Consider the following 23,221-nt stretch of genomic DNA (forward strand, 5'->3'; position numbering starts at 1 on the left):
AACACATGTAAATTGGTTTAGCATAGTGCCCAGGATATAGTAACATTCAATAAATGTTATTAGTTATCCCCATTTTAAAGATTAAAAAGAAAAAAAAATAGCTTTGCCGTGGAGAGGTCTCAACTGGTAAGTGGTGTTCCCAATATTCAAATACAGACATATTCTGATTCTAGCTCACAAGTTCTCAAGATCTTGTCCAACCACACTGCGTTTTCTCCCAACACCATGAGAAATAGTTCAAAGTAAGAACTGGTAAGACTTGGAGATAGACATGGGCCAACACCTGCAATGTGGGAACACAGACAGAAGCCACCGGGGAGAGTGACAGGGGAGAGGCAGAAGCTGGAGAGGGAAGGGATAAAAGTAGAAACAGTTTGCTGAGGAAGGCAGGGAGGAGTGGCATTAAGGGGACAGTGGGTTGTGTTAGACTTAAAGGGAAGAAAAGGTCCTTGGGGAAAGCTGACACCACCAATGGGTGGAGAAGAGGCCTCAGGAATTAGATGCAAGGTCTTCCGGTGACTGACAGTTTATCAAAAGATCAGATACCTTTGTTTATCTTTTCTTTCAGAAATCCTCTGAATATCTATCAAAATGTTAACTCCTCTGTTTCTGGGGGATTTACCCAAAGAAGACCAGGAACAAGTGTTTCCCACATTGTGTCTTAGAGAAGGCTCTCAATACAATTCTTGTTGATGAACGAAATGATCCAGATTTTGGGTGTATTTGATTTCACCTCCATGGACTGACTCAGCTTTGTGGTATCACTCGTTTAGGTCCCATGTCATCATCTACTCTCTTACATCCCTCAGAACCATGCCATGTGTACATGCATCAGCAATGCCTGATAAATGAAACTAAACACAGTTCACACAAACTTTGTGTTATTATTGAAATCTGAATTGTATATCTGATTTCATTTTCATGATCTCCACTGCTCACAGATTTCCTTATCTCATTTTTCAGTCTTTCAAAGTTGACACTACCTTGCTCTTCAACCCTCGTCTTTGACCACTCTTACGTGAATTGTTGGAACCAGAGTGGTTTTGCTCAACATTTTTTCCAGATACACTTTTCACACTTAATGCTTTTGTGCCTTCTAAGTGATGACTTCGAAGGCCCTTACTGAATTCTTGTTTTAGTAAAAGGGTTTTTATTCTTAGGCAAATTCTTACTTTCTTAACAGACTCTAACTCAGAGTTACTTGCCATAAATGACATCATGCATGTCAAGTACTAATCACTCATATTTTCTATTTCCAGCTCTGTTTGTTCTTAGCTGTGCACCTTGTGTAAATTCCCTGCTCTTGAGGTCCCTAATTTCTTCTTTTGTGAGGAGTAATTTTGCAGGGCTGTTGTTCAGTTTAAGATAGCAGTGTTCCACCTGAGCGTACAGCCCAGCTGCCACTTATTAGCTTTGTGCCCTTGGGCCATACTCAATCTCTCTGAGGTTTCAACTTCCTCCTTGTGAAGTCAGCATATTAAAGGCACCTGACTAAAGCTGTTGTGAGGATCAATGATTTTATCCACGGGTGGGGTTACTTGCTGAAGGCTCAAGCACCAGAGTCCCTTGGAAGATGTGTTCCTATAGTATAGGGAGATTGGTGACACCATCACAGCTTGATCTGATCAGCCATTAAGGTCTTCCACCCCTTGCTTATCAAGCAACTTTTCAATAATTTAGCTCTCCATGCAGCTTTTTAGTGGTGACACTCAAAGTTTTACCCATTTACATGAAAACAAACCTTTGTGTGTGCATTTGGAATGGTTTGGATTCAATGTGTGAGGGACACATCCAGAGTCTCGTTTTGTTTGAGATCATTTCTGGCTGGCAACCATTATGGATTTGCTGTCAGTTTATCCCCTTTTCCTCTTCTTGGTAGGTCTGGTTCTTAGCGTAAACATAGATCTCAGTTTCTGTCATTTGGGGATTGAATGTGGCAGATATTCTACCTCTGTCAGCAATCTCTGAATCTGTTTAAAATCTAGGAACAGTATTTGTCATGGATCCCAGAATAAGTTGTAAAGGGACTACTGGGACCATTTATGTTCTTGTAAAAGAAAATTCATCATCACTTGTATGATCTCTTATAATTGTTCCCATGCTACCCCCACCAAAGTAATAGTACCAGACAATGACTAGCACTCTGACATATAAATTCTAACACCTTTTGGGTCTATTTTTTTTTTTTTTTTTACTTTTATGATGTTGTTACAAAATGAAATATGGAACTACTTGGTCAATCTTTGAACATTCAAATGCTCCCCTTTATTGTCTCTGTCATTTGCTAACTTTGGTAATGTTGTAGCTTCAGATCATACTGTCCCATGGGAATATATGCTCTGTAACTATAAATAATAAAGTTGTTTCAAGTAGTTATCCAATTTAACAATTTAGCTACAGCCTGTATTATCACAGTTGATGGCACAACTTTGGCCTACTAAGCCCTAAGCGAGATTTAGACTCTTCTCATTCCATGCTAACCTCATCTTTTTGCTTTAACCTCCTGCATATTCCTGAACCTTTCTTTTCCTCTCCATCCCTATACCCATTACCCTAGGACATCTTCATTTCTTTCCTATTTCAGGAGTCTACTAAGTGGCTTTCCTGCCTCTTGGTCTTGTCCCTCTCAAATCCACCTTAAAATGGAAAATGGATCCTTCCTTGCTTAGAACCCTACAATTGCTCCCAATTTCAATTTCACAAACTTACTGGGCCCCATCTACATCTCCCAAGTCACATTATCACAGTAAACCTGAGTTCCTTACACTGAAAATGTCCTGGTCACTTGTTCATGTGTCTGGAATCCCTTCAGGAACAATGAAGTCTGGAAAACTCAAACTTCCTTAACCTTTTCCTCTCCCACAGTCAAGTTGATCTACTTGCTATCTCTGCCCTAAATCTTGTCATTATTCGCTTTCTTGCCTAGTTCCCTTAAAAGACACTGAAGTCTTTCATGGCAAAGACGTGGCTCATTCCTTCATCTTTTTATTCCAACAACTTCATATTGTTTGCTGGATGAACACATACCAATGCACTAGTCCAAACATGTCTGGGTGATACATATACATATATGTGAACTTTTGCAATTTTTTTGGTATAAGTAATAATAAAAACTAATACCTGCATGGTGCATACTAAATGCTAAGAACACATTAACCCATTAAATCCTCACAAACCTATGAGGTAGGTGCAACTATTATCAACATTTTACAGAAGAGAAAAACTGGGGCACAGAAGGTAAGTAACTTACATGCTGTGGAGGTTAGTACAATGGGTAGAATTTAAAATGACAATATGCCTTCCTCCAGGGCAGGGATATTTGTTTACATAGCGCTGTATCTTTAGGGTTCACAACAGAACATCTCCGATGTACTGAGTGAATGTTTGCTGAGAGAATAAGTGAAGGAATTTCTTTAGCTCAGAGGCCTTAGCATGGCAATTAAGGGAATTTGGGGACTCTAGACAATCCTATTACTGTTTTTCAAGATTCCTTATTATACAGGGTTCCCCTCAAAACAGCATGCTGTTTTCTTCTCTTCCTTGGAATCGGCTGCCTGTCTGAACTGCCTCCCCACTTCTTTCCCAGTCTTTTCCTATCCATCTTTTGACAGCTCTGGGCTATTTTTCCTGACTGACGTTTCCACCCCCAGCGATGACCTGCATTTCATTTAACCCTTTCTCCTTTACTAGACTGTTGAGTTCTCTAACGACTGGGGCCCGGTCTACTAATCTCTTCTTCCTTTCCTTCTCGCCACCTCTTCAGTCCTGCATATGGCCAAGAAGACTCAGTAACGGTGTGTTAGACACCCCAAGGCCGAAAAGGTCGGTGAACGAAGATTGCTGGCTCGGAGGAGGCCTCAAGCCGGCTGGGCCAGAGCCGCAGTGTCCCCCAACCTGTGGCTTCCCGCATCCTCCCCGGCCCTCCCCAGGGGGAGCTTCTCGGGGCCGGCGTCCTCTGCGCGCGTGCCGCGGCGACTGGCTTCTCAATTTGAAGGTTTTCGCATCCTCGAAGCGAGCGATCTCTCGTGGCCCCAGGTGACCACCCCTGAAATGTCCGTTCCGAGCGATCCGAAGCCGGCGACGCCGGAGCGGCTGCCAGGGCCCTCGCGCGCCCTTGGGCGCTGCGGTCCGCCTTCAAGGGGCTGGCCCGCCCCCGCCGACACCCCCACCCCGGGCGCGCGGCCGGACCTCCGCCCCCGGCTCCCGCCGCACAGCTGGGCCGCCGCGCCGCCGCCTCACAATGGCCCGGCGGCCGCCTCACCGCGCGCAGGGATCCCGGGCCACGCGCGCCCCCTCCCCCACTCATCGCCTGATCCGCCTCAAACCCCTGGTCCCAAGCGTCTGCCTACCCGCCAACTTCTTCTTCCCCGACCCGGGAGACCGAGGAGAGCTCGCTGGACAAGGCGGAGCCAGCCGTTGTTTCTCCCTCCGCGCCGAGCGTCCTCCGCGGAGGGACTACTTTCTGCCGCCGCGCGGAAGCGTCGGGCGCTGGCGGCGCGCATGGCATGGCGGTGACGGCGGCGGCGGCGGCGCGCCTGAGATAGAGGGGACGCCGGCCCGGTCAGGCGTCCGCGCGGCCTACACGCTTCCCCCGCTTGTCCCCGCCCCCGGCCCGCGCCCGGCCATGGCGGAGCCTTCGCCCGCCCGGCGCCCTGTGCCCCTCATCGAGTCGGGTAAGACGCGGGCCCGCGGCCCTCCCCGCGGCGCCCCCGGGACCCGGGACCCCGGCCCGCCGCTCCCGTCTCCTGACCCGGCTCCCCTGTCTGTCTCCCCGCAGAGCTGTACTTCCTCATCGCCCGGTACCTATCGGCGGGCCCGTGTCGGAGAGCGGCCCAGGTGAGTGCAGGCCCCGCGGGCGGCGGCGGCGGCGGCGGCCCGGCCCTCGGCCTCCCCGACCTCGGGCTTCCCGCCCCGCCGCCTGGGGTCGCGGGTGGAGGGCGTCGGATGGAGCGGGGCGCGCCCCGTACCCTCCCCTAATATCGCGCGTCTCGTCGGCCGCAGGTGCTGGTGCAGGAGCTGGAGCAGTACCAGGTCTGTGCTTCCGTCCTCCGCGCGCCCGCCCCGGCCCCCCGCGTCCCCCCGCGTCCCCTCCTCGTCCCCTCCTCCCGACCTTGCCCCTGGATGATGCCCGGCCCCCACCCGCTCCCCAGCCGGAGCCGGAGTCACACGTGTGCGTTTCGTGTCTTTTCCAGTTGTTGCCGAAGAGGTTGGATTGGGAGGGCAACGAACACAACAGGAGCTATGAGGAATTGGTGAGACTTTTCACATTATTCGTCCCAATGTTTTTCTTGCCTGCGCCCCCCGCCCCCTTCTTGGGGACGCTTGCTCCAGGGGCTGAAGGTTTGGGCTGCACTGGGGGGCGGTGGGTGAGGACGTCGCCGGGGATAGTGACAGACCCCTGTTAGGATTTATTTTGCCTTTTTTAGGTGTCGGGGTTTGTTTTGGTCGGAAGTAGTCTTCGGGGGGCGGCGCGGGGCGGAGGCGGGGGTGACTGTTTGTGGAGGTTTTCCAGCAGGGGTGGGTCTCCAGGTGCCGCTGCCTATGGTGTGTGTCGTGTGGACGCGCGCGCGTGCCTGTGTGCCCGGGACAGCCATTCAGAGAGGTGGTTTCATCTGCGGGTTTGTTTTTTTTTTTTTTTTTTAAAGGGAGACTTGTAAATGGACCTCTTATTGGCTTTCCTTCTTTTGCTCCGCCCAGGTCTGTCGACCACTTGTTCTCTAGGAATAAAATCATTGGTCTCTGAAGGTGGAGAAATGTTTCTCTGCTTAGTCTCCACCTTTCCCCGCCTCCAGCAGCGTATTAACAATTCTGCAGAACATGCCATTCCTTCAATACTTTTTAGCTGCTTTGAACTGTAGCAATATTTTTTTAATACCTTAGAAAGTTGATTAATTTTAGTGAGTCTTACACTTGCTTTGCTGTACATAACTTCCCTTAGGCTTAACTGCATGTTTTAAAAAGAGCGCCGTTAAATGACTACAGTTCTTTTTTCCTTAGACTCCATCTGTCAACTTGTTTGGTCGCCCTTACCATATATAATTCGATTTTATCCACTCTTAAGGCAATTGCAGGGATTTACTTGTTCATAATGGAAGAGAACATTTTTTCAGGAATGTATTTTTGACAATTTGTATATTACAATAAAGCTTTTCGTCGGTTGCCAGGCCATATTCAGGATCTTGTGTAAGCTTAACAATTGGGGAAAAACAAAATAGCCTCAGAACTGTAAGCGGAAGGTGGTAGAATAGTATTACCATTCTTCAGTTTATAAAAACAAAACAAGGGGTTTAGGCGCTAACACTTAAAAGCAAGGTGAAAGTAACACAGGTTTCTATTTCAATTAGTTTCAATATTTGTCTTCTTAAAACTTTTTGAAATAAATTTGTGAAAGTGATTAACATTTTTAGGAGTGAGTTCTACAAATTCTGCATGATGGCAGGATTTATGTTTTCTTGAGTTATATTGAGAGAGTTTTATTTAAGTCAAGGAGACATTTAAAGGACTTCTCTGTTTTATTTTACACCTGTTGAGAGAAGAAAATATGTGTGAGTCAGAAAATCATTGACATGACAGTGCAGTCATGCTACTGAAGAGAAAATTGCTTGGATTTTGAAACAAGTATGATGCTATAATTACTGGAAAAACTTCAAAATGACATTTATAGATTTATTGGTTTTTGTTGGTAGAATTGCTTTAAGCCGTTACTTAAAATATGAATTCCGTTTAAAGTTATTCAGATTCTCTGTGATACACGCCTGTGATCTGGCTGTGACTTATGCCATCTCTCTCTTGGGTTGTTCTGGTTGTTTTGGTCTGTCTGGTGGGTGTTTCTTCTACCTTTACCTTCCAAATTTGGAAACTCCTTTCTTCCAGCATGCCTAGGTAGAGGATGAGCCTCCTATATAGATGAAAGTTACCATCTTTTTTTTTCTTTCTTTAATGTTTTATTAAATATTTTAAATACACACAAATCCCCATCTTCCAAATGCATATTTTTAACTGCCAATTTGCTATATTTATTTTGTCTTTTCTATTTGAGGTTTATTGTTTTTGTTACAAACCTAATAGAAATCTTCAAACATAGAAGAATAGATTAGTGAACTGCCAGGTACCCATTATCCAGCCTCAATGACTATCAAAGACTATCTGTTATCTCCTTTAGACTGGATTATTTTTAAGCATATTCCATACATCCAGTTATTTCATTGGTTACTAAGGTATTCTAAAGCAAATCCTAGACATGACATTTCATCTCTAAATGCTTCATAGTTCATCTTTAAAAAAAAAAAGGACCATTTCTTATATAACCATAGTGTCCAGAATCAAATTTATAAAACAATCCATAGTTCGTTGCAACTGTATATACATCAGCTCCATATATAGATTTCTCTCTTGTTCTCCAGATGTCTTTTTACATTGTTTGTATTGGACTCCAGACAAGCTCTGTATATTAGAGTGACTATATGTTAAATATATATATTTTTATATTCAGTAGGTTTTTTCCTGTGCCATTGACTTACGGAAGAGACTGGGTCAGTTGTCTGGTAGAATGTTCCACATACTGGATTTGTCATGATGTTTAATTTATTCCATCTGTTTAATGGTTCTTGTCCTTGAATTAGAGTCATCTAGGAGCTTTATAAAATTTGGATATCAGGCTGTGACCCACACTGTTAAATCGGAATGTTGGTGGTTGAAGTTGGCATTGGTATTTTTGGTTTTTTTTTCTTTTAAGTTTCCCAGGTGATTGTAATATCTCTGTTTATAAAGATACAGTACAATTTATTGTCTTAGACTTACAACCATGATGCTGTTCTCACCTGAGCCCTTTAGGGTATTTGGTGCTTTTGCTTTTTAGAAGAATTGAGACTAGTTGTCATTAGCAGTAGGGCCTGTGAATGCATAGAATTTAATTGGATTTATAGGTGGTAAAGAAAGAAGGAAACAGAACTCGGGAATTGGGAAAGATTAAGTTTGTAAAGGAGGGTTTTTGTTAAAAAGGAGAAAAAGATTTGGTATATTTAGTAGCTGAATAATGTGATACATTTTTATAGGCCAGGGTTTTCCTTAACCAAAAAAAGAAAATCAGACTATCACTAGAGAATTTTTGTCATCAGTTTTTTTTTTAAATGTTTGAATAGGCCTTAAATCTTTTAAGTTTAATTATAAATCTTATTTATAAATCTAGTAGTAGTTATAGAATCAAATATAATTACTTTAAATTTTTGATTAATGTTTAGTTTGTAATTGAGAATTTAATTCTTCAATTGAGAATTTATTTTATTAAATTTTTCTTTTTTATATTCACTATATCGCATATAAAGTAGCCTAGTAATTACAAAACTTACTATATCAGAATAAATATAACTTGCACAAATGTATCTATACTTTTTTTCTCTGCTTGTCAACCTTCCTGGGATATTACTTAACTCCCCCAACAAGGGGAGAGCAGTGTTACCATCTTGAGCTCCCTTCAGGATTTGGAAATCAGGTTATGGTAGAAGATCATACACTAAGACTTCGAACTTGGATGCACTGCCAGATAGGACTCTACTTGAGTCTCATGTTGAGCCTTTTGAATAGCGAGTCTGCTTGTGTACCCATTTAAAGCAAAAACAAAAACCTCTTTTACAACATTGTACTCCCCACCTGTATTGCAGCGTATCCCATTAGTATTTTATTTTCATTGTGGGATTCTAAAGACCCTTCACCCTGACTGTAGCTATCTTTTCTGTTATCGATTCTGCATTTTCTTTGTAGTTTACTTTAGAGATCTGTCATTTTATAGGTGTTATATTGATAATTTGGGAACACTTAGTGATCCATGGCAGTGTAATGACATGTTACAGTCTAACAGTATAGCAGTGTGGAATTTGGAAGCCTGGGTTTTGGTGCTAGGTGGCTGAGATCTAATCCTGGTTTTCTTGTGCTTCCTATTAAATGGTCTAATCTTTTGCAAATTAAAGGGCTATGTATATATAGTAACTGTTAAAGGGATATTGTAAACATTATATAAAAAAGATTATTTATATAGTTGCTACTATAAACTTAACCATTAATAAGTGTTGATAGAAAGGTCAGACCCGGTTGTATAGATGTCACTTTCACTTAATTTCTGTGTGTAGAGTCTTACCTGGTAACAAGATGATAACGTCTCTTTAGAACCCTGATTCCTGACTGAATGATCCCTGATACTTACTGTTTATGGATGACCATAGTGGGAGATGGGGAACAAATAGCAGTTTGTATGGCTCAATACTTAATTACAGTGGTGGTTGTGCTTGTTGTGAGTCACCTGGTTCTGGCTGTCCTATTTTTTTTTTTTTTAAATCTTCATTTTATTGAGATATATTCACATACCACGCAGTCATACAAAACAAATCGTACATTCGATTGTTCACAGTACCATTACATAGTTGTACATTCATCACCTAAATCAATCCCTGACACCTTCATTAGCACACACACAAAAATAACAAGAATAATAATTAAAATGAGAAAGAGCAATTGAAGTAAAAAAGAACAGTGGGTACCTTTGTCTGTCTGTTTGTTTCCTTCCCCTGTTTTTCTACTCATCCATCCATAAACTAGACGGGAGTGTGGTCCTTATGGCTTTCCCAATCCCACTGTCACTCCTTATAAACTACATTTTTATACAATTGTCTTCGAGATTCATGGGTTCTGGGTTGTAGTTTGATAGTTTCAGGTATCTACCACCAGCTACCCCAATTCTTTAGAACCTAAAAAGGGTTGTGTAAATTGTGCATAAGAGTGCCCACCAGAGTGACCTCTCGGCTCCTTTTGGAATCTCTCTGCCACTGAAGCTTATTTCATTTCCTTTCACATCCCCCTTTTGGTCAAGAAGATGTTCTCCATCCCACGATTCCAGGTCTACATTCCTCCCCAGGAGTCATATTCCACGTTGCCAGGGAGATTCACTCCCCTGGTTGTCTGATCCCACATAGTGGGGAGGGCAGTGATTTCACCTTTCAAGTTGGCTTAGCTAGAGAGAGAGGGCCACATCTGAGTGGCTGTCGTATTTTAAAAGAGAATAGTTAATTACTTTGTTTTCATAGACTTCACCTACTATTAACAGTTATTTGCATTTAAGAGACACAAGTCATGCGATCTTCTGTCTCCTTTTGGATTTTTGGTAGTTTGTTTTATTGGCTACTGAGAAGGATTTGTTAAAATCTCCAACTATGATTATGGATTCCTCTATCCCTTTAGTTTTTTATTTTAAAACTATGTTATTTAGTACATAAAATTTAGGATGTTTTCATTAGGAAATGTTCTTCTAATTTTGCCTGACATTAATATAGTCATGCCAGCTTTCTTTTGGTTAGTGAAGGCATATAGGATATCTTTTGCTATATTTATTTTCAGCCTTTGTGTACTCTCATATTAAAGTTGTGTTTCTTGTGAACAGCACATAATTTTTTAGGTAGTCTTTTTTTTTTTTTTTTTTTTTAATTCAGTTTTATTGAAATATATTCACAAACCATACAGTCATCCATGGTATACAATCAACTGTTCACAGTATGATCATATAGTTATGCGTTCATCACCACAATCTATTTCTGAACATTTTCCTTACATCAGAAAGAATCAGAATAAGAATAAAAAATAAAAGTGAAAAGAGAATACCCAAACCATCCCCCCATCCCACCCTATTTGTCATTTAGTTTTTACTCCCATTTTTCTACTGATTTTTTTTCAATTTTTTAACTTTGTTTATCAAAAAATTAAAAACAAACAGGCAAACAACCACCAAAAAAACCCCACAACATTTCAAACAAAGCAATGGATTAAGGAAAACAAATAACCTAAAATAACTACTTTGCTTCCAATATGTTCCTACCATACCCCAAGAAAATTAATAAACCATGTCCAAACAGAGGAGTAAGAAAAACAAATAATCTAAAATAACTACATTGCTTCCAACATGTTCCTACCATACCCCAAGAAAATTAACAACCCCTAAGAAAACAAAGGAATAAGAGAAAAAAAAACCTAAAATAACTCTATTGCTTCCAACATGATCTTACTATATCCAAGAAAGTTTACAAACCATAATCATTCCTGAGCATTCCCATAACATTGAGATTACTCTCCATAGTTTATCTGTTCTTATTAGATTATCATTCCCCCTCCACTAATTGGTATCTCTAGGTCCCCTACATTTTACAGTATAAAACATTGTACATTTTTCACAGAATTCACATTAGTGGTAACATACAATATCTCTCTTTTTGTGCCTGGCTTATTTTGCTCAGCATTATGTCTTTTTTTTTTTTTAAATCTTCATTTTATTGAGATATATTCATATACCACGCAGTCATACAAAACAAATCGTACTTTCGATTGTTCACAGTACCATTACATAGTTGTACATTCATCACCCAAATCAATCCCTGACACCTTCATTAGCACACACACAAGAATAACAAGAATACTAATTAGAGTGAAAAGGAGCAATTGAAGTAAAAAAGAACACTGGGTACCTTTGTCTGTTTGTTTCCTTCCCCTATTTTTCTACTCATCCATCCATAAACTAGACAAAGTGGAGTGTGGTTCTTATGGCTTTCCCAATCCCCTTGTCACCCCTCATAAGCTACATTTTTATACAACTGTCCTCGAGATTCATGGGTTCTGGGTTGTAGTTTGATAGTTTCAGGTATCCACCACCAGCTACCCCAATTCTTTAGAACCTAAAAAGGGTTGTCTAAAGTGTGCGTAAGAGTGCCCACCAGAGTGACCTCTCGGCTCCTTTTGGAATCTCTCTGCCACTGAAGCTTATTTCATTTCCTTTCACATCCCCCTTTTGGTCAAGAAGATGTTCTCCATCCCACGATTCCGGGTCTACATTCCTCCCCAGGAGTCATATTCCACGTTGCCAGGGAGATTCACTCCCCTGGTTGTCTGATCCCACATAGTGGGGAGGGCAGTGATTTCACCTTTCACGTTGGCTTAGCTAGAGAGAGAGGGCCACATCTGAGTGGCTGTCGTATTTTAAAAGAGAATAGTTAATTACTTTGTTTTCATAGACTTCACCTACTATTAACAGTTATTTGCATTTAAGAGACACAAGTCATGTGATCTTCTGTCTCCTTTTGGATTTTTGGTAGTTTGTTTTATTGGCTACTGAGAAGGATTTGTTAAAATCTCCAACTATGATTATGGATTCCTCTATCCCTTTAGTTTTTTATTTTAAAACTATGTTATTTAGTACATAAAATTTAGGATGTTTTCATTAGGAAATGTTCTTCTAATTTTGCCTGACATTAATATAGTCATGCCAGCTTTCTTTTGGTTAGTGAAGGCATATAGGATATCTTTTGCTATATTTATTTTCAGCCTTTGTGTACTCTCATATTAAAGTTGTGTTTCTTGTGAACAGCACATAATTTTTTAGGTAGTCTTTTAATTGGAATGTTTGGATCATTTATATTTAATATGTTTACTTATATAATTGGGTATAAGTCTTAATGTTTTTTGTTTGTCCCATATGCTCTCTGTTCTTCCTCACTTTCTTTTGGACTGATCAAGTATTCCATTTATTGTTTTTTTAGTTGTACATTCTTTTATTCTTTTAATCGTTACCCTATAGATTACGATATGCACTGCCATTTACCTTAATTGCTTTACCATTTCCCAAATAAGTTAAAGTTGTTAGTTGTCACCTTCTTGCCCTTTGGTCTATTATCATATTTTACTTTTACATATGTTATAAATTCCTCATGATGATATTTTTACTTTTAAACGTTTTTTATTGTGAAATACATATGCAGAAAATGATAAATTTCAAAGTACAGTTTAACAAGTAGTTATAGAGCAAATTTATAAGTATAGTACGGGTTACAGTTCAACAATTTCAGGTATTTCTTTCCGGCTGTTCTAATATACTAGATACTAAAAAGAAATATTTATATAATGATTCAATAGTCATAATCATTTGTTAAATCCTTATTTCTCAGTTACAATTCCTCCATCTTCTTTGATCATTCCCTCAATCTTCAGGGATATTTGGGCAGTGACCCTTCTAACTTCTTCATGCTGAAAAGGGGTATTGACATTATGGGGTAGAGGAATGTGACTGGTTGATATTCTTGCAGAGACTGGTACCTCTGGGTTTCAGGGCTTAATCTGGCATAGGAACAAACTCGTGATGATGATTTAAACAGCATTCGTTTGCTTACCCATCTATATACCCCATTCTGGTGTTTTTAATTCCTTCCCATGGTTCCAAGAGTCTTACCTGTGATAATTTTTCTTCAATCTACAAAATTCATTTTGGTAGTTCTTGTAATGCAAGATTGCTGGCAGTGATTTCTTTGAGTTTTTCTTTCTTTAGGGACTAAAAAAAAAAACGTTGTTTTGCCTTTATTTTTTAAAGGACATCTTTGCTGGCTATGGAATTCTGGTTGATTTTTTTTTTCCCCTTCCTTTCTGTGTATTAAAGATGTCATTCCAGTATCTTATGACTTCTTTAATGTCAAAAAGTCAGCTCCTTTATTGTTGCTCCTTTAAAGATAATGTTTTTTTCTCTGGCTGCTTTTTTAAAAATTTTTTATTTATTTATTTTTTATTTTGAAATAAATTCAAAGTTATATGAACAGTTGCAAAAACAATACTAGCTCCATACACAGAATTCCATCATACCCTGACCCCCCTCCCCCGGTAGCTCAATCCACCAACTTTAACTTTTCTTTGCATTTACTCTGAGGTTTTCTGAGCTTCTTGGGATATCTTATAGTCTAATTTTTAATTAAATCTCAGAAGGGAAGGAGAGAGAGAATGGGGCAGAAGAAATAATTTGAAGGGATCATTTATGGCTGTGTATGTCGAAGCTTCTGAGTCTACTTCTGTTGACCACTTTCTCTCTTGACCATGAGTCACATGACTTGCTTTGTTGTGTGCCATCATCCTTTGAAGTCTGCTGGTTTTTTTTGTGTGTAAAAAGAGTAGAGGCTGAAGTAAGTAATAATATATTTATCCACAGTAAAGGGCATACTGTTTTTTTGTTTCTCTCCAGCCATTTAGGGCATCAGTCTTAATTTGTAACTGATTGGCTTTGGATTTTGTTGCCACTCTGGTTACATTCAGTCAGTCATTGGTTTCAGGTGTTTAGAGGGTGGGATTAGGGCTTTCCCTTCTAGCAGAGTTTGGAATTTGAGTACTGGTGAGATTCCAGAGATGTCTGTGCTTTGTAGCTGAGTTGCCAGCTTTCCAAACTGAACTCTTGCTCTACTCTTTGGGTTGCTGTAGACTTCTCTTTGCTCTTCAGTCCTCCCCCGGCTTCCGTGCCATAAGAGTTTGCTGTGCCCCCAGCTTTAGGAGGTCCTCTGCTGTGTGGAGGTTTTCTCCAGAGCTGCTCTGCCTCCAGATTTTGCAGTTGGTGTAGCACTGTGGGTAGGATTTGGGTTGGATGCAGGTTCGCTCTCTGACTGACGCTTCTCAGGGTTCAGATCAGTCACACCAGCACACAGGTGGTTGCTAAGTTTGACAAATTATTCTTCCCGCCTATCCTAGGGATGAAGGTACTTCTAAGTCTCTTTTCTGTCTACAGAAGGACTGGCTTGTTACTTTGTGGTATTTAGTTAATTTAGATTTCTGTTTCCTCAGCTCTGTGATGGGTTTAAAAATATTTTTTTAAGGTTTATCTAGCTTGTCCTCATTTTTAAGGTGAGAATGATAGTCTCTCAAATTACCTTCTTTTAATAGTTGGGATTAATAAATAATTACTTTTAATTTTGAAAAATTATGGGACATCACTATCTGTAGCTCTCTGTAAGTACATCTACTTACAGTTCCTGGCACATAGTAGACTCTCAATATTATGAAAGAATTACTGTTCAGTGCTTAGTATATTTTCCTGTTGAGAACCTTTTATCTACAGTTTGGCTATTGACCAATGTCTTGGGTGATCTTTGATTTCTTAGAGTCTCTCTTAAAGATGTCTGCTTCATTGGCAGGTCAGTTAGAGAAATGTTTAGTACATTTATTAGGCATTCCTCCCTTTTTTTCATCTTACTTCATTAGGAAAATATAATAATCCTTTGGTGATTACTTACTGTCTTTTCCTTTTTTATGTAGAAATGGAGAAGTGGCATTTTGGATGCAACTTTGTGTTAAAATTATACGATTACTATGGCATCTCAAGACGAATTATGCAGTGTCATTTGAGATTTTGGCTGAAACGTCCATTTTAGTATTTGTGGTACCAGCAGTGAATGAGATTTGGGTGTGTGAATTTTAACTGCTTAGAAAAAACTCACTGTGTTGATTTTAGTCAATTCATATATATTCTTAAAAACTTCTGGAGCTCCACTCTGGCTTTAAAATTCCAAGGATACTCCTTGATTAGTTAATTGTCATTGTTATTAAGATACAGTGTGGCTCAGTACTTAACCATTGTGAGTTGCAGAGCTAGACAACCTGGGTTCATTTCTGTTTGTAGCTCTGCCATTTACTGGCTCTTTTGATTCTGTCTGGGTTGTTTAATGCCTATGTCTCTGTTTTCTCATCTGTAAAATAAAAGTTAAAAAGTTGTGAGATCCAATGAGTTAGTGTATGTAAAGTGCTTAGGACAGAGCCTGTCAGACAGTAATCCCTGTATAATTCTTGGCTATTATCATTAACATATTGAAGAATTAAATTAGTCAAAACCTTAAAACACTTAGAAGAGTACCTAGCATGTTGTAAGTGCACAGTATTGCTTCTTACTTTTGCAGATGAAGAAACTAAGGTCTTAGAAAGTAACTTGTCCAGGGTCCCATTACTAGTTAGATGTAGGGCCAGAGCTGTTAACCACATTTCCCATGGACCAGGAAAAAAATGGAAAATAATAAGTGTTGACGAGGATGTCGAGAAATTGGAACTTGGGTGCTTTGCTGGAGGGAATGTAAAATGAAGGCAGCCACTGTGGAAAATAATTTGGCAGTTCTTAAAAAGTTGAACATAGAATTACCATGTAACCTGACAATTCCACTCTTAGGTATATACCCCACAAAACTGAAAACAGGGACTCAGATAATTGCACACCAGTGTTCAAAGCTGCATTATTCAGAGTAGCCAAAAGGTGGAAGTAACCCAAGTGTCGAGATGAATGGATAAGTAAAATATGGTATGTACACACAGTGGGATATTACTTAGCTGTAAAAAGGAATGTGTTCTGATACAGCGTGGATGAGCCTTGAAAACATGATGCTAAGAGAAATAAGCCAGACCAGAAGGACAAAAATTGGTTGATTCTACTTACATGAAATATCCAGGATAAGCCAAATCATAGAGACAGAAATTAGAGGTTGCCAGGGGAGAATAGGGGAACTATTGTTTAATGTGTACAGATTTTCTGTTTGGGTGGTGAAAAAGTCTGATAGTGGATGGTGATGACGGTAGCACAACATTGTGGATATGATTAATATCACTGAAGTGTACACTTAGAGTGGTTAAAATGGGAAATTTTTTGTTGTATACCTAAAAACAAAAGGAGACTGCTGAAGCTGGGAGATACTGGCTGTTGGGTAAGCAATCAATGTCTGCTCTGTGAAACTAAAACTAGCAAACACTTTTCAATTAAGAGAAATGTAAATGCTTGTATAATTGAATGATCTTTACTCTAACATTAGACCATTTCTCTGCCTAGGTCCTTTTGTATAAACTGAGTATTAAGCTCTCTTTTCCCTTATTTCTGTAGGACTATCACTGCCATTGACCGTTCAACTTTCACTTTGTAAACCTTAGAAAAGAGGCTAAGAATATCTGTCTCCTCAGGCATTGTATTGTGATATGGTAGATAGTTACAAATTTTTGGATTCCATGGTTTCTAGGGTTTAAAATAATTTGGGGAAAGCTAAAGGTCATATGAAAGATATTAAATATTCATTCTAGGTCCTGATTAGATTATAACATCCTAAACTTTACAGAAAAATCTCCTTTCTCCCGTAACTTTCTAATTAGCCAGGCTCTACTATCACTTCCTGTAACTACCACCCTAGGCTTCATCAGGAGGCTTATTCTTACTCTGGTGTTTTGGAAGGGAGTGATAGTACTACAGTGATTTTAGGGTTCTGGCTGATAGACTTTTGAGACTGAGACTGAATTACAGTGACGGAAACAAGGTGGTAGAGAAATGGACTCTGACTGTTGGATGGGCTTGGTCCTGTATATCTGTGGCTGACTCACTGAAGTTGCTGAGATGATTGATGCTAATGTTCGTGTCTAGCACTTGGAGATATTGAAGGCATATTATCTATTTATTGTACTGATTAGTATCCTATTAAGTTTTTAATGTCATAACTATTTCTCTTGATTATTTTTGTTGTCTTTTAGGGAACTAGTACTGCATAATTTTCCAGATGTACCTTGTTTTTTATAGAAATAGGATAATTTTTCCTCATAAATCTTTGATGGTGATGTTATGCTGTAAATCAGTAATTTTCTTTGTGAGGGTTACAACTACTGCATGGAATCCATGCTCTTACAATATCTGGAGTTTTCCTAAAGATACTTGCCTATGTTGAAACTTCCTATTTTAGTGATCAGTTTTATTGCTTTTTAAATCCAATCAGTAAATACATCTGCATTTTGCAAAGGTATTCCAGATCATTTGAGATAAAATCACTTCCAGCACTGGGAATCTGTTCTAAGTTTTCTATCTAAAGAAGTTCTTTTTATCTATACATTTTATATCTTATTTCCTTCAGAAATAAGTCTCCATTCCCAGATAGGCTTGGTTGTACAACCTCAGAACTTAAAATTAGTTATATTAACTGTAAGTTCTCTACCCACATGAATAGTGGAAATCTCAAAAAACTACTATGTTAGAGAAAAGTGATTTCCCCCCTGGAAGAAGCCATGTTTCCATTTCCCTGAGTCATTTTAATTAAAGTATTTAAACGTTTTAGATATATTATTTAGGTCAGTCAGTGCAGTTAATTCAGTGATTTTTTTTTCTGGATTTATTTCGCTTATAAGTTCTTATGTCTGTGATTTCTTTCTCATTTTTATTGTGGACACGTATATGAACATAACATTTCCCATTTTAACCATTTTCAAGTACACACTTCATTGGTGTTAATTATAGTCACAGTGTACCATCACCATCCATTACCAACATTTTTCTGTCACCCCGAACAGAAAAGTCCATGGTTTTCTCGGCCCTGTTGGAATTATCTTTCTTAGTTCCTCCCATTCCTGTCCACCACCTCTACCTCCCCAAGCTGAGCTGATTATTTACAAAAGTTTGTGGACTTTTACATATTGGCATTTTGAAGTACAAGAGTGTTCATTAATATTAAGGAACTTTTACAGTCTAGTTTAGCTTTGATACATCTTTGCAATTTTATGTTGGAGTATCTGCCAGAAAATGGGAAACAAGTCAGGGGAGAAGTTGAAGATATTTTGTCTAGCTTTTTCTGTCAGCAGCAGTTGCCAACAAAAACTTTATATTGGATCTAGACTTATTTTACATTTGCATTCATGATTAAGAACACAAAGTGGTATCTAGAACCATATATTGCATATTTTCATTGGAGCAGTGTTTCTCAGGGAGTTTGAACAAGTGTGGGGTATTGTTTCACAATGGCTTGGGGTGTGCTAATGGCATTACTAGATAGGAGCCAGGAGTGCCAGCTGTCCTGTAATGTGTGGGACAGTCCTGTACAGTGTTGTTTTGTTCTTCCTCAAGTGCTGGTAGCATGACAATTGAGAAACCCTAGGGAGGCAGCATTATAGTTTATGTCAAATATGTTAATATCGGTGAATGTTGAGCATATTCATGTATTAAACTTTACACTTGCACAATACCTTTTGTAGAGTTTTGTTGTTTAGTTTTGAGGTATACTCAACATACAACACATATATTTAAACTGTTCTATTTGAAAAATTTTGACATATGTATTTGATATATGACACACATACAAGAGCTATTTCTATAATCAAGGTAGTGAATGTAACTATCATCCCCAAAAGTTTCCTGTTGCTCCTTTGTAATTTCTCTCTCCTGCTCCACTCTCGCCTTTTCAAGCAACGACTGACCTGTTCTCTATCTATAATACTAGTTTGCATTTTCTAGAGTTTTATTTAAATGGAATCAGCAGTATATACTCTTTTTCTGACTTCTTTTATTTAGCATAATTATTTTGAGACTCATCCACATTGCATATATTTTTATTGCCTGTTTTTGGGCTTTTTTAAAAAATTGCTGAGTAGTATTCCATTGTATAGCTCACTAAAGCTGGTTTATTCTTTAACCTGTTGATGAACATTTGGGTTGTTTTCACCTTTTGGCTATTACGAATAAAGCTGCTAAGAAATGCATGTACAAACTTTGATGTGCTTTCAGTTCTCTTGGTTAAATATCTAGTATGTTAGCTGGATTATATGATAGGTCTATGTGTAACTTTTTAAGAAACTTTTCCAAAGTGGTTGTAATATTTTGCATTCCCTTTGGCAGTTTCTCCACCTTCCTGCCTACATTTGGTCTGATCAGTCTTTTAATTTTAGCCATTCTAATAGGTGTGTAATGGTATCTCATTTTGGTTTTAATTTGTATTTCACCAGTTACTAATGATGTTGAGTGTCTTTTCATGTGCTTATTTGCTATCTCTGTTCTTTTTGGTGAAGTATCTGCTCAAATCTTTTGCCCTGTTTTAAAAATTGGGTGGTTTGTTTATGACTGTTGAGTTTTGAGAATTCTTCATATGTTTTAGATTCAGGTCCTTTATCACATACAAATATGCTTTGCAAATGTTTTCTCCCAGTTTGTGCTTTGTCTTCCTTCTCTTAGTGCCTTTTGAAGAACAGAAGTTTTTAGTTTTGATGAAGCCCATTTATCAATGTGTTCTTCTGTGGATTGTGCATTTGTTGTCATATATAAGAAATATTTGCTTAACCCAAAGTCATAAAAATTTTCTCCATTATTTTCTTTTAGAAGTTTTATGGTTTTAGGTTATACATTTAAAGATCTATGATTTATATTGAGCTGCTTTTTGTTCACGGTATGAAGTATGGATCAAAGTTGATTTATTTTTGCAAGTGGGCGTCCAGTTGTTCCAGCACCATTTGTTGAAAACAGCCTTTTTCTGACTGGATCAATTACCTTTGCACCTTTGTCAAAAATCAATTGCCCATGTATGTGTGGATCTACTTCTGGACTCTGTATTTCGTTCCATTGCTGCCTATCTTCATGCCAGTGACATGTTTTATTTATTTATTATATTAATTGATTTTTTCATCCTATTTTGGTTACTATAGCTTTATACTAATTCTTGAAATCAGATAGTGTTAGTCCTGTACCTTTGTTCTTTTTCAGAGTTGTTTTGGCTTTTCTAGGTCATTTCCAAATGAATTTTAGAATAAAGATGTCAATTTCTACCAAAAAACCTGCTGGGAGTTTGATTGGAATTGCTCTGAACCTATAGATCTATTAAGGGAAAATTACCATCTTAATAATATTCTTCCAATTCCTGAACAAGATAGCTCTTTCTAATTATTTGCATCTTCTTTAATGTCTCTCAGTAGTGTTTTGTAGTTTCCAGGGTACGTGTTTTTCACGTTTTGTCAGACTTATACCTAAGTATTTAATTTTTTGGATGCTACTGTAAATAGTCTTGTTTTGTTCTCTAACCAGGTCTTGTCCAATAAGCATGTGGCTCCTGATCATCTGTTGCAAATCTGTCAACGCATTGGTCCTATGTTGGATAAAGAAATTCCACCCAGTATTTCAAGAGTCACTTCTTTACTTGGTGCAGGAAGGCAGTCTTTGCTACGTACAGCAAAAGGTACCTTAATTTGAAGAAGTGTTCTACTTTGTATTAATAACTTAATAATATAATTGTGAAATAATGTGAGCATTGTGGAAGAAAGGTGATATGTAACTCTAAAATCATGCTGTGGACTATAAAATTCTCTGCATTTAGCATAGAATGTTGAGTTTTTTTACATGTTTATTGGGTCCTTCTGCATTAAAAAATGATAAAGGTATAGATGTTAAGCTAAAAAGCATGAATTTATTCTGAGATATGTTTGAGATTTTATCAATGTGAGTTTTAAATTTTGCATTTTGTAGCTCAGTTATAACTTCACTGAATGTAATTGTATGTGTCTAATAAACTCTTTAAATGCTAGAAGTATTTCATTTGATATTTGGATTCTGAAAACCCTTTGTTAAGGGGAAATAATTTTCTAAATTTGGTAGCAGTTTGAAAACAAACACCAAAAATGTACAATTGCATGGTTGTTTTTTCACCAATTTAATTTTTTCAAGAAGTTATGTGGTAGTAAATGATTGGAATTGCTGTTCTTTTTTTGTTAGCTTGGTATAAATCACTTAGACAAAGTATGTGAATATGATATGATCTGTGTATACAACATGGCTATACTGCTAATGAGTGGATTGTTGGTTCTTCTGGTCCTGAGCATATGGGAAGTTCATCCTGTGATTACTTTTGTTAAGAGCTGATGTGGATGTCATGCTGCCTCCTAGGTGCACCACCAGTATAAAGCTTTGACTGAGAAAGAGCAATCTTCCTTCTTGGTTCTATGCCAGACTGGTTTGTCATCTTTAGTTGTTTCTTAGTGCCCTATAGCCATGCTACACTGTGGCTTGGATCAGGAAACTGTTTATGCTCTTCCTCCTTCTGTGTCCCTATTCACCTTGTAATTCTCTTCGAGGTTGCTATGTAGTAGTTGCTTGGTAGCCTATTTACCTCTGTTTTCTTTACTTGTGTCACACTGAATGTGGTTGTTTTCTGATGAGCATTGCTTTAGAACTGACAGACCATAGAAAACTTAGTTGATAAAATGCAGCAAGCTGCCCTAGGGTAGGGGCCATATTTCTTTCTTTGTTTTGTGCTAGTGCCGTAAGAGGATGCCTTGTAACTGCTCTTTACTCAAGATAGTGGTAATGAATCCGTTCATGTAAAACGTAACATGCCTGTTTGGGGCACCCGAGGCTCAGTAGGGGTTTTGTATGATGCCTTCCCTTCCCTCCTCTTTCAGTTGTGAAATTGTTGATTTCTAACACAGCATGACTGCTCATGACCTGTGTCCTGCTGGTTTCCTCCTATAGAGAAGGTCAGACATTTTTTCTTAATATATTTGCTGGTAGATTGAGGAGGGATGGGACTTTGGAATTAGTGTTCAGACTCATAGATCCTACATGTGTGTTCTGGTGTAAAGGATTGGCTGTGATCCTAAATCAAGAAGAGAGCCATTTAATTTCAGTTTGTTAATACTTCTTACGGAGACTAAAGTCATGGCAGTATTGACTAAATTAATTTTCAAGTTGAAGAATATTTTAAGAAGTTAATTGCTTAACAATTTTCATATAAAGTAAATTAAATTTTTCTTCTCAAAAGTATCCATTTTTGGAAAATTGGATCAGTTGTGATGCAGACCCTTTATCTTTCATATTGTGGCATAATTCTGCATTGAAAAATAAAAACTTCCTTGACATTTAATGGGATTTGGAGTCAAAAGATTTGGTTTTGCAGTCCATTTCTACTAACCATTTACAGTGGATCTCTTTAAAGGTCCTGGAAACTTGAGCCTCAGTTACCTCACTTGTAAACTGGCGATAAATACCTACCTCACAGGGTTGTTGTGAGGATATTATGAGATGATGTATGTGGAAAGCACTTTGTAAATTGTAAAGTGCCACACAAATGTTAGTTGTTGTTGTTGCTGTTGTATTTGAGATGTCTTAATTTTTTTCCCCCAGAAGTGAAAGGTCTAATAATAAACCTCCAGGGCTTTCTGTTAAAGTATTTTAGTTGGTAAAACTTTGAATAAACAGTTTATTGCAATATACGTAAGTATTCTATAAAATCTTTCTTGGGGTTACCTGTCAAGATTTTATGTGTATCTAAAATTCATTTTAAAGACTGCAGGCACACAGTTTGGAAGGGCTCTGACTTTGCTGCTCTTCATAGAGGAAGACCTCCTGAAATGCCCGTGAATTATGGTTCCCCACCAAGTCTTGGTAAGTGAGGGTCTTTTCAGATGCCCAAAACTATTCTTTTAATTTTTTGACCAGCTTTGTAAATGCTTTAGTAAGTTTCAGTAGTACAAGTATCAAATTTCAAATTTAGTTTCTTAAAATAATAATTACTAAAAATAAAAAAAAAGTTGTTATCTTAGTAAGAAGTCTGTATTAGTGATTATAGAAGTATGGTAATTGGGAAGAAACTTTTGTCCTGAAGATTTCTAAAACTTC

At 38.5% G+C, this 23,221-nt stretch overlaps 1 protein-coding gene across 1 annotated transcript; it reads left to right on the forward strand.

Annotated features, from left to right (window-relative positions):
* Positions 1 to 4,508: 4,508 nt before the first annotated feature.
* Positions 4,509 to 22,815, forward strand: LOC119530758 (bromodomain and WD repeat-containing protein 1-like). Its single transcript, XM_037831547.1, has 5 exons — positions 4,509 to 4,673; positions 4,778 to 4,836; positions 5,002 to 5,031; positions 5,193 to 5,252; positions 20,636 to 22,815. The coding sequence occupies exons 1-5, from the start codon at positions 4,625 to 4,627 to the stop codon at positions 20,798 to 20,800; spliced, it is 363 nt and encodes a 120-aa protein (XP_037687475.1). The 5' UTR covers positions 4,509 to 4,624; the 3' UTR covers positions 20,801 to 22,815.
* Positions 22,816 to 23,221: the final 406 nt, after the last annotated feature.

The sequence above is a fragment of the Choloepus didactylus genome, chromosome 1, assembly GCF_015220235.1.
Source record: "Choloepus didactylus isolate mChoDid1 chromosome 1, mChoDid1.pri, whole genome shotgun sequence".
NCBI lineage: Eukaryota > Metazoa > Chordata > Mammalia > Pilosa > Megalonychidae > Choloepus > Choloepus didactylus.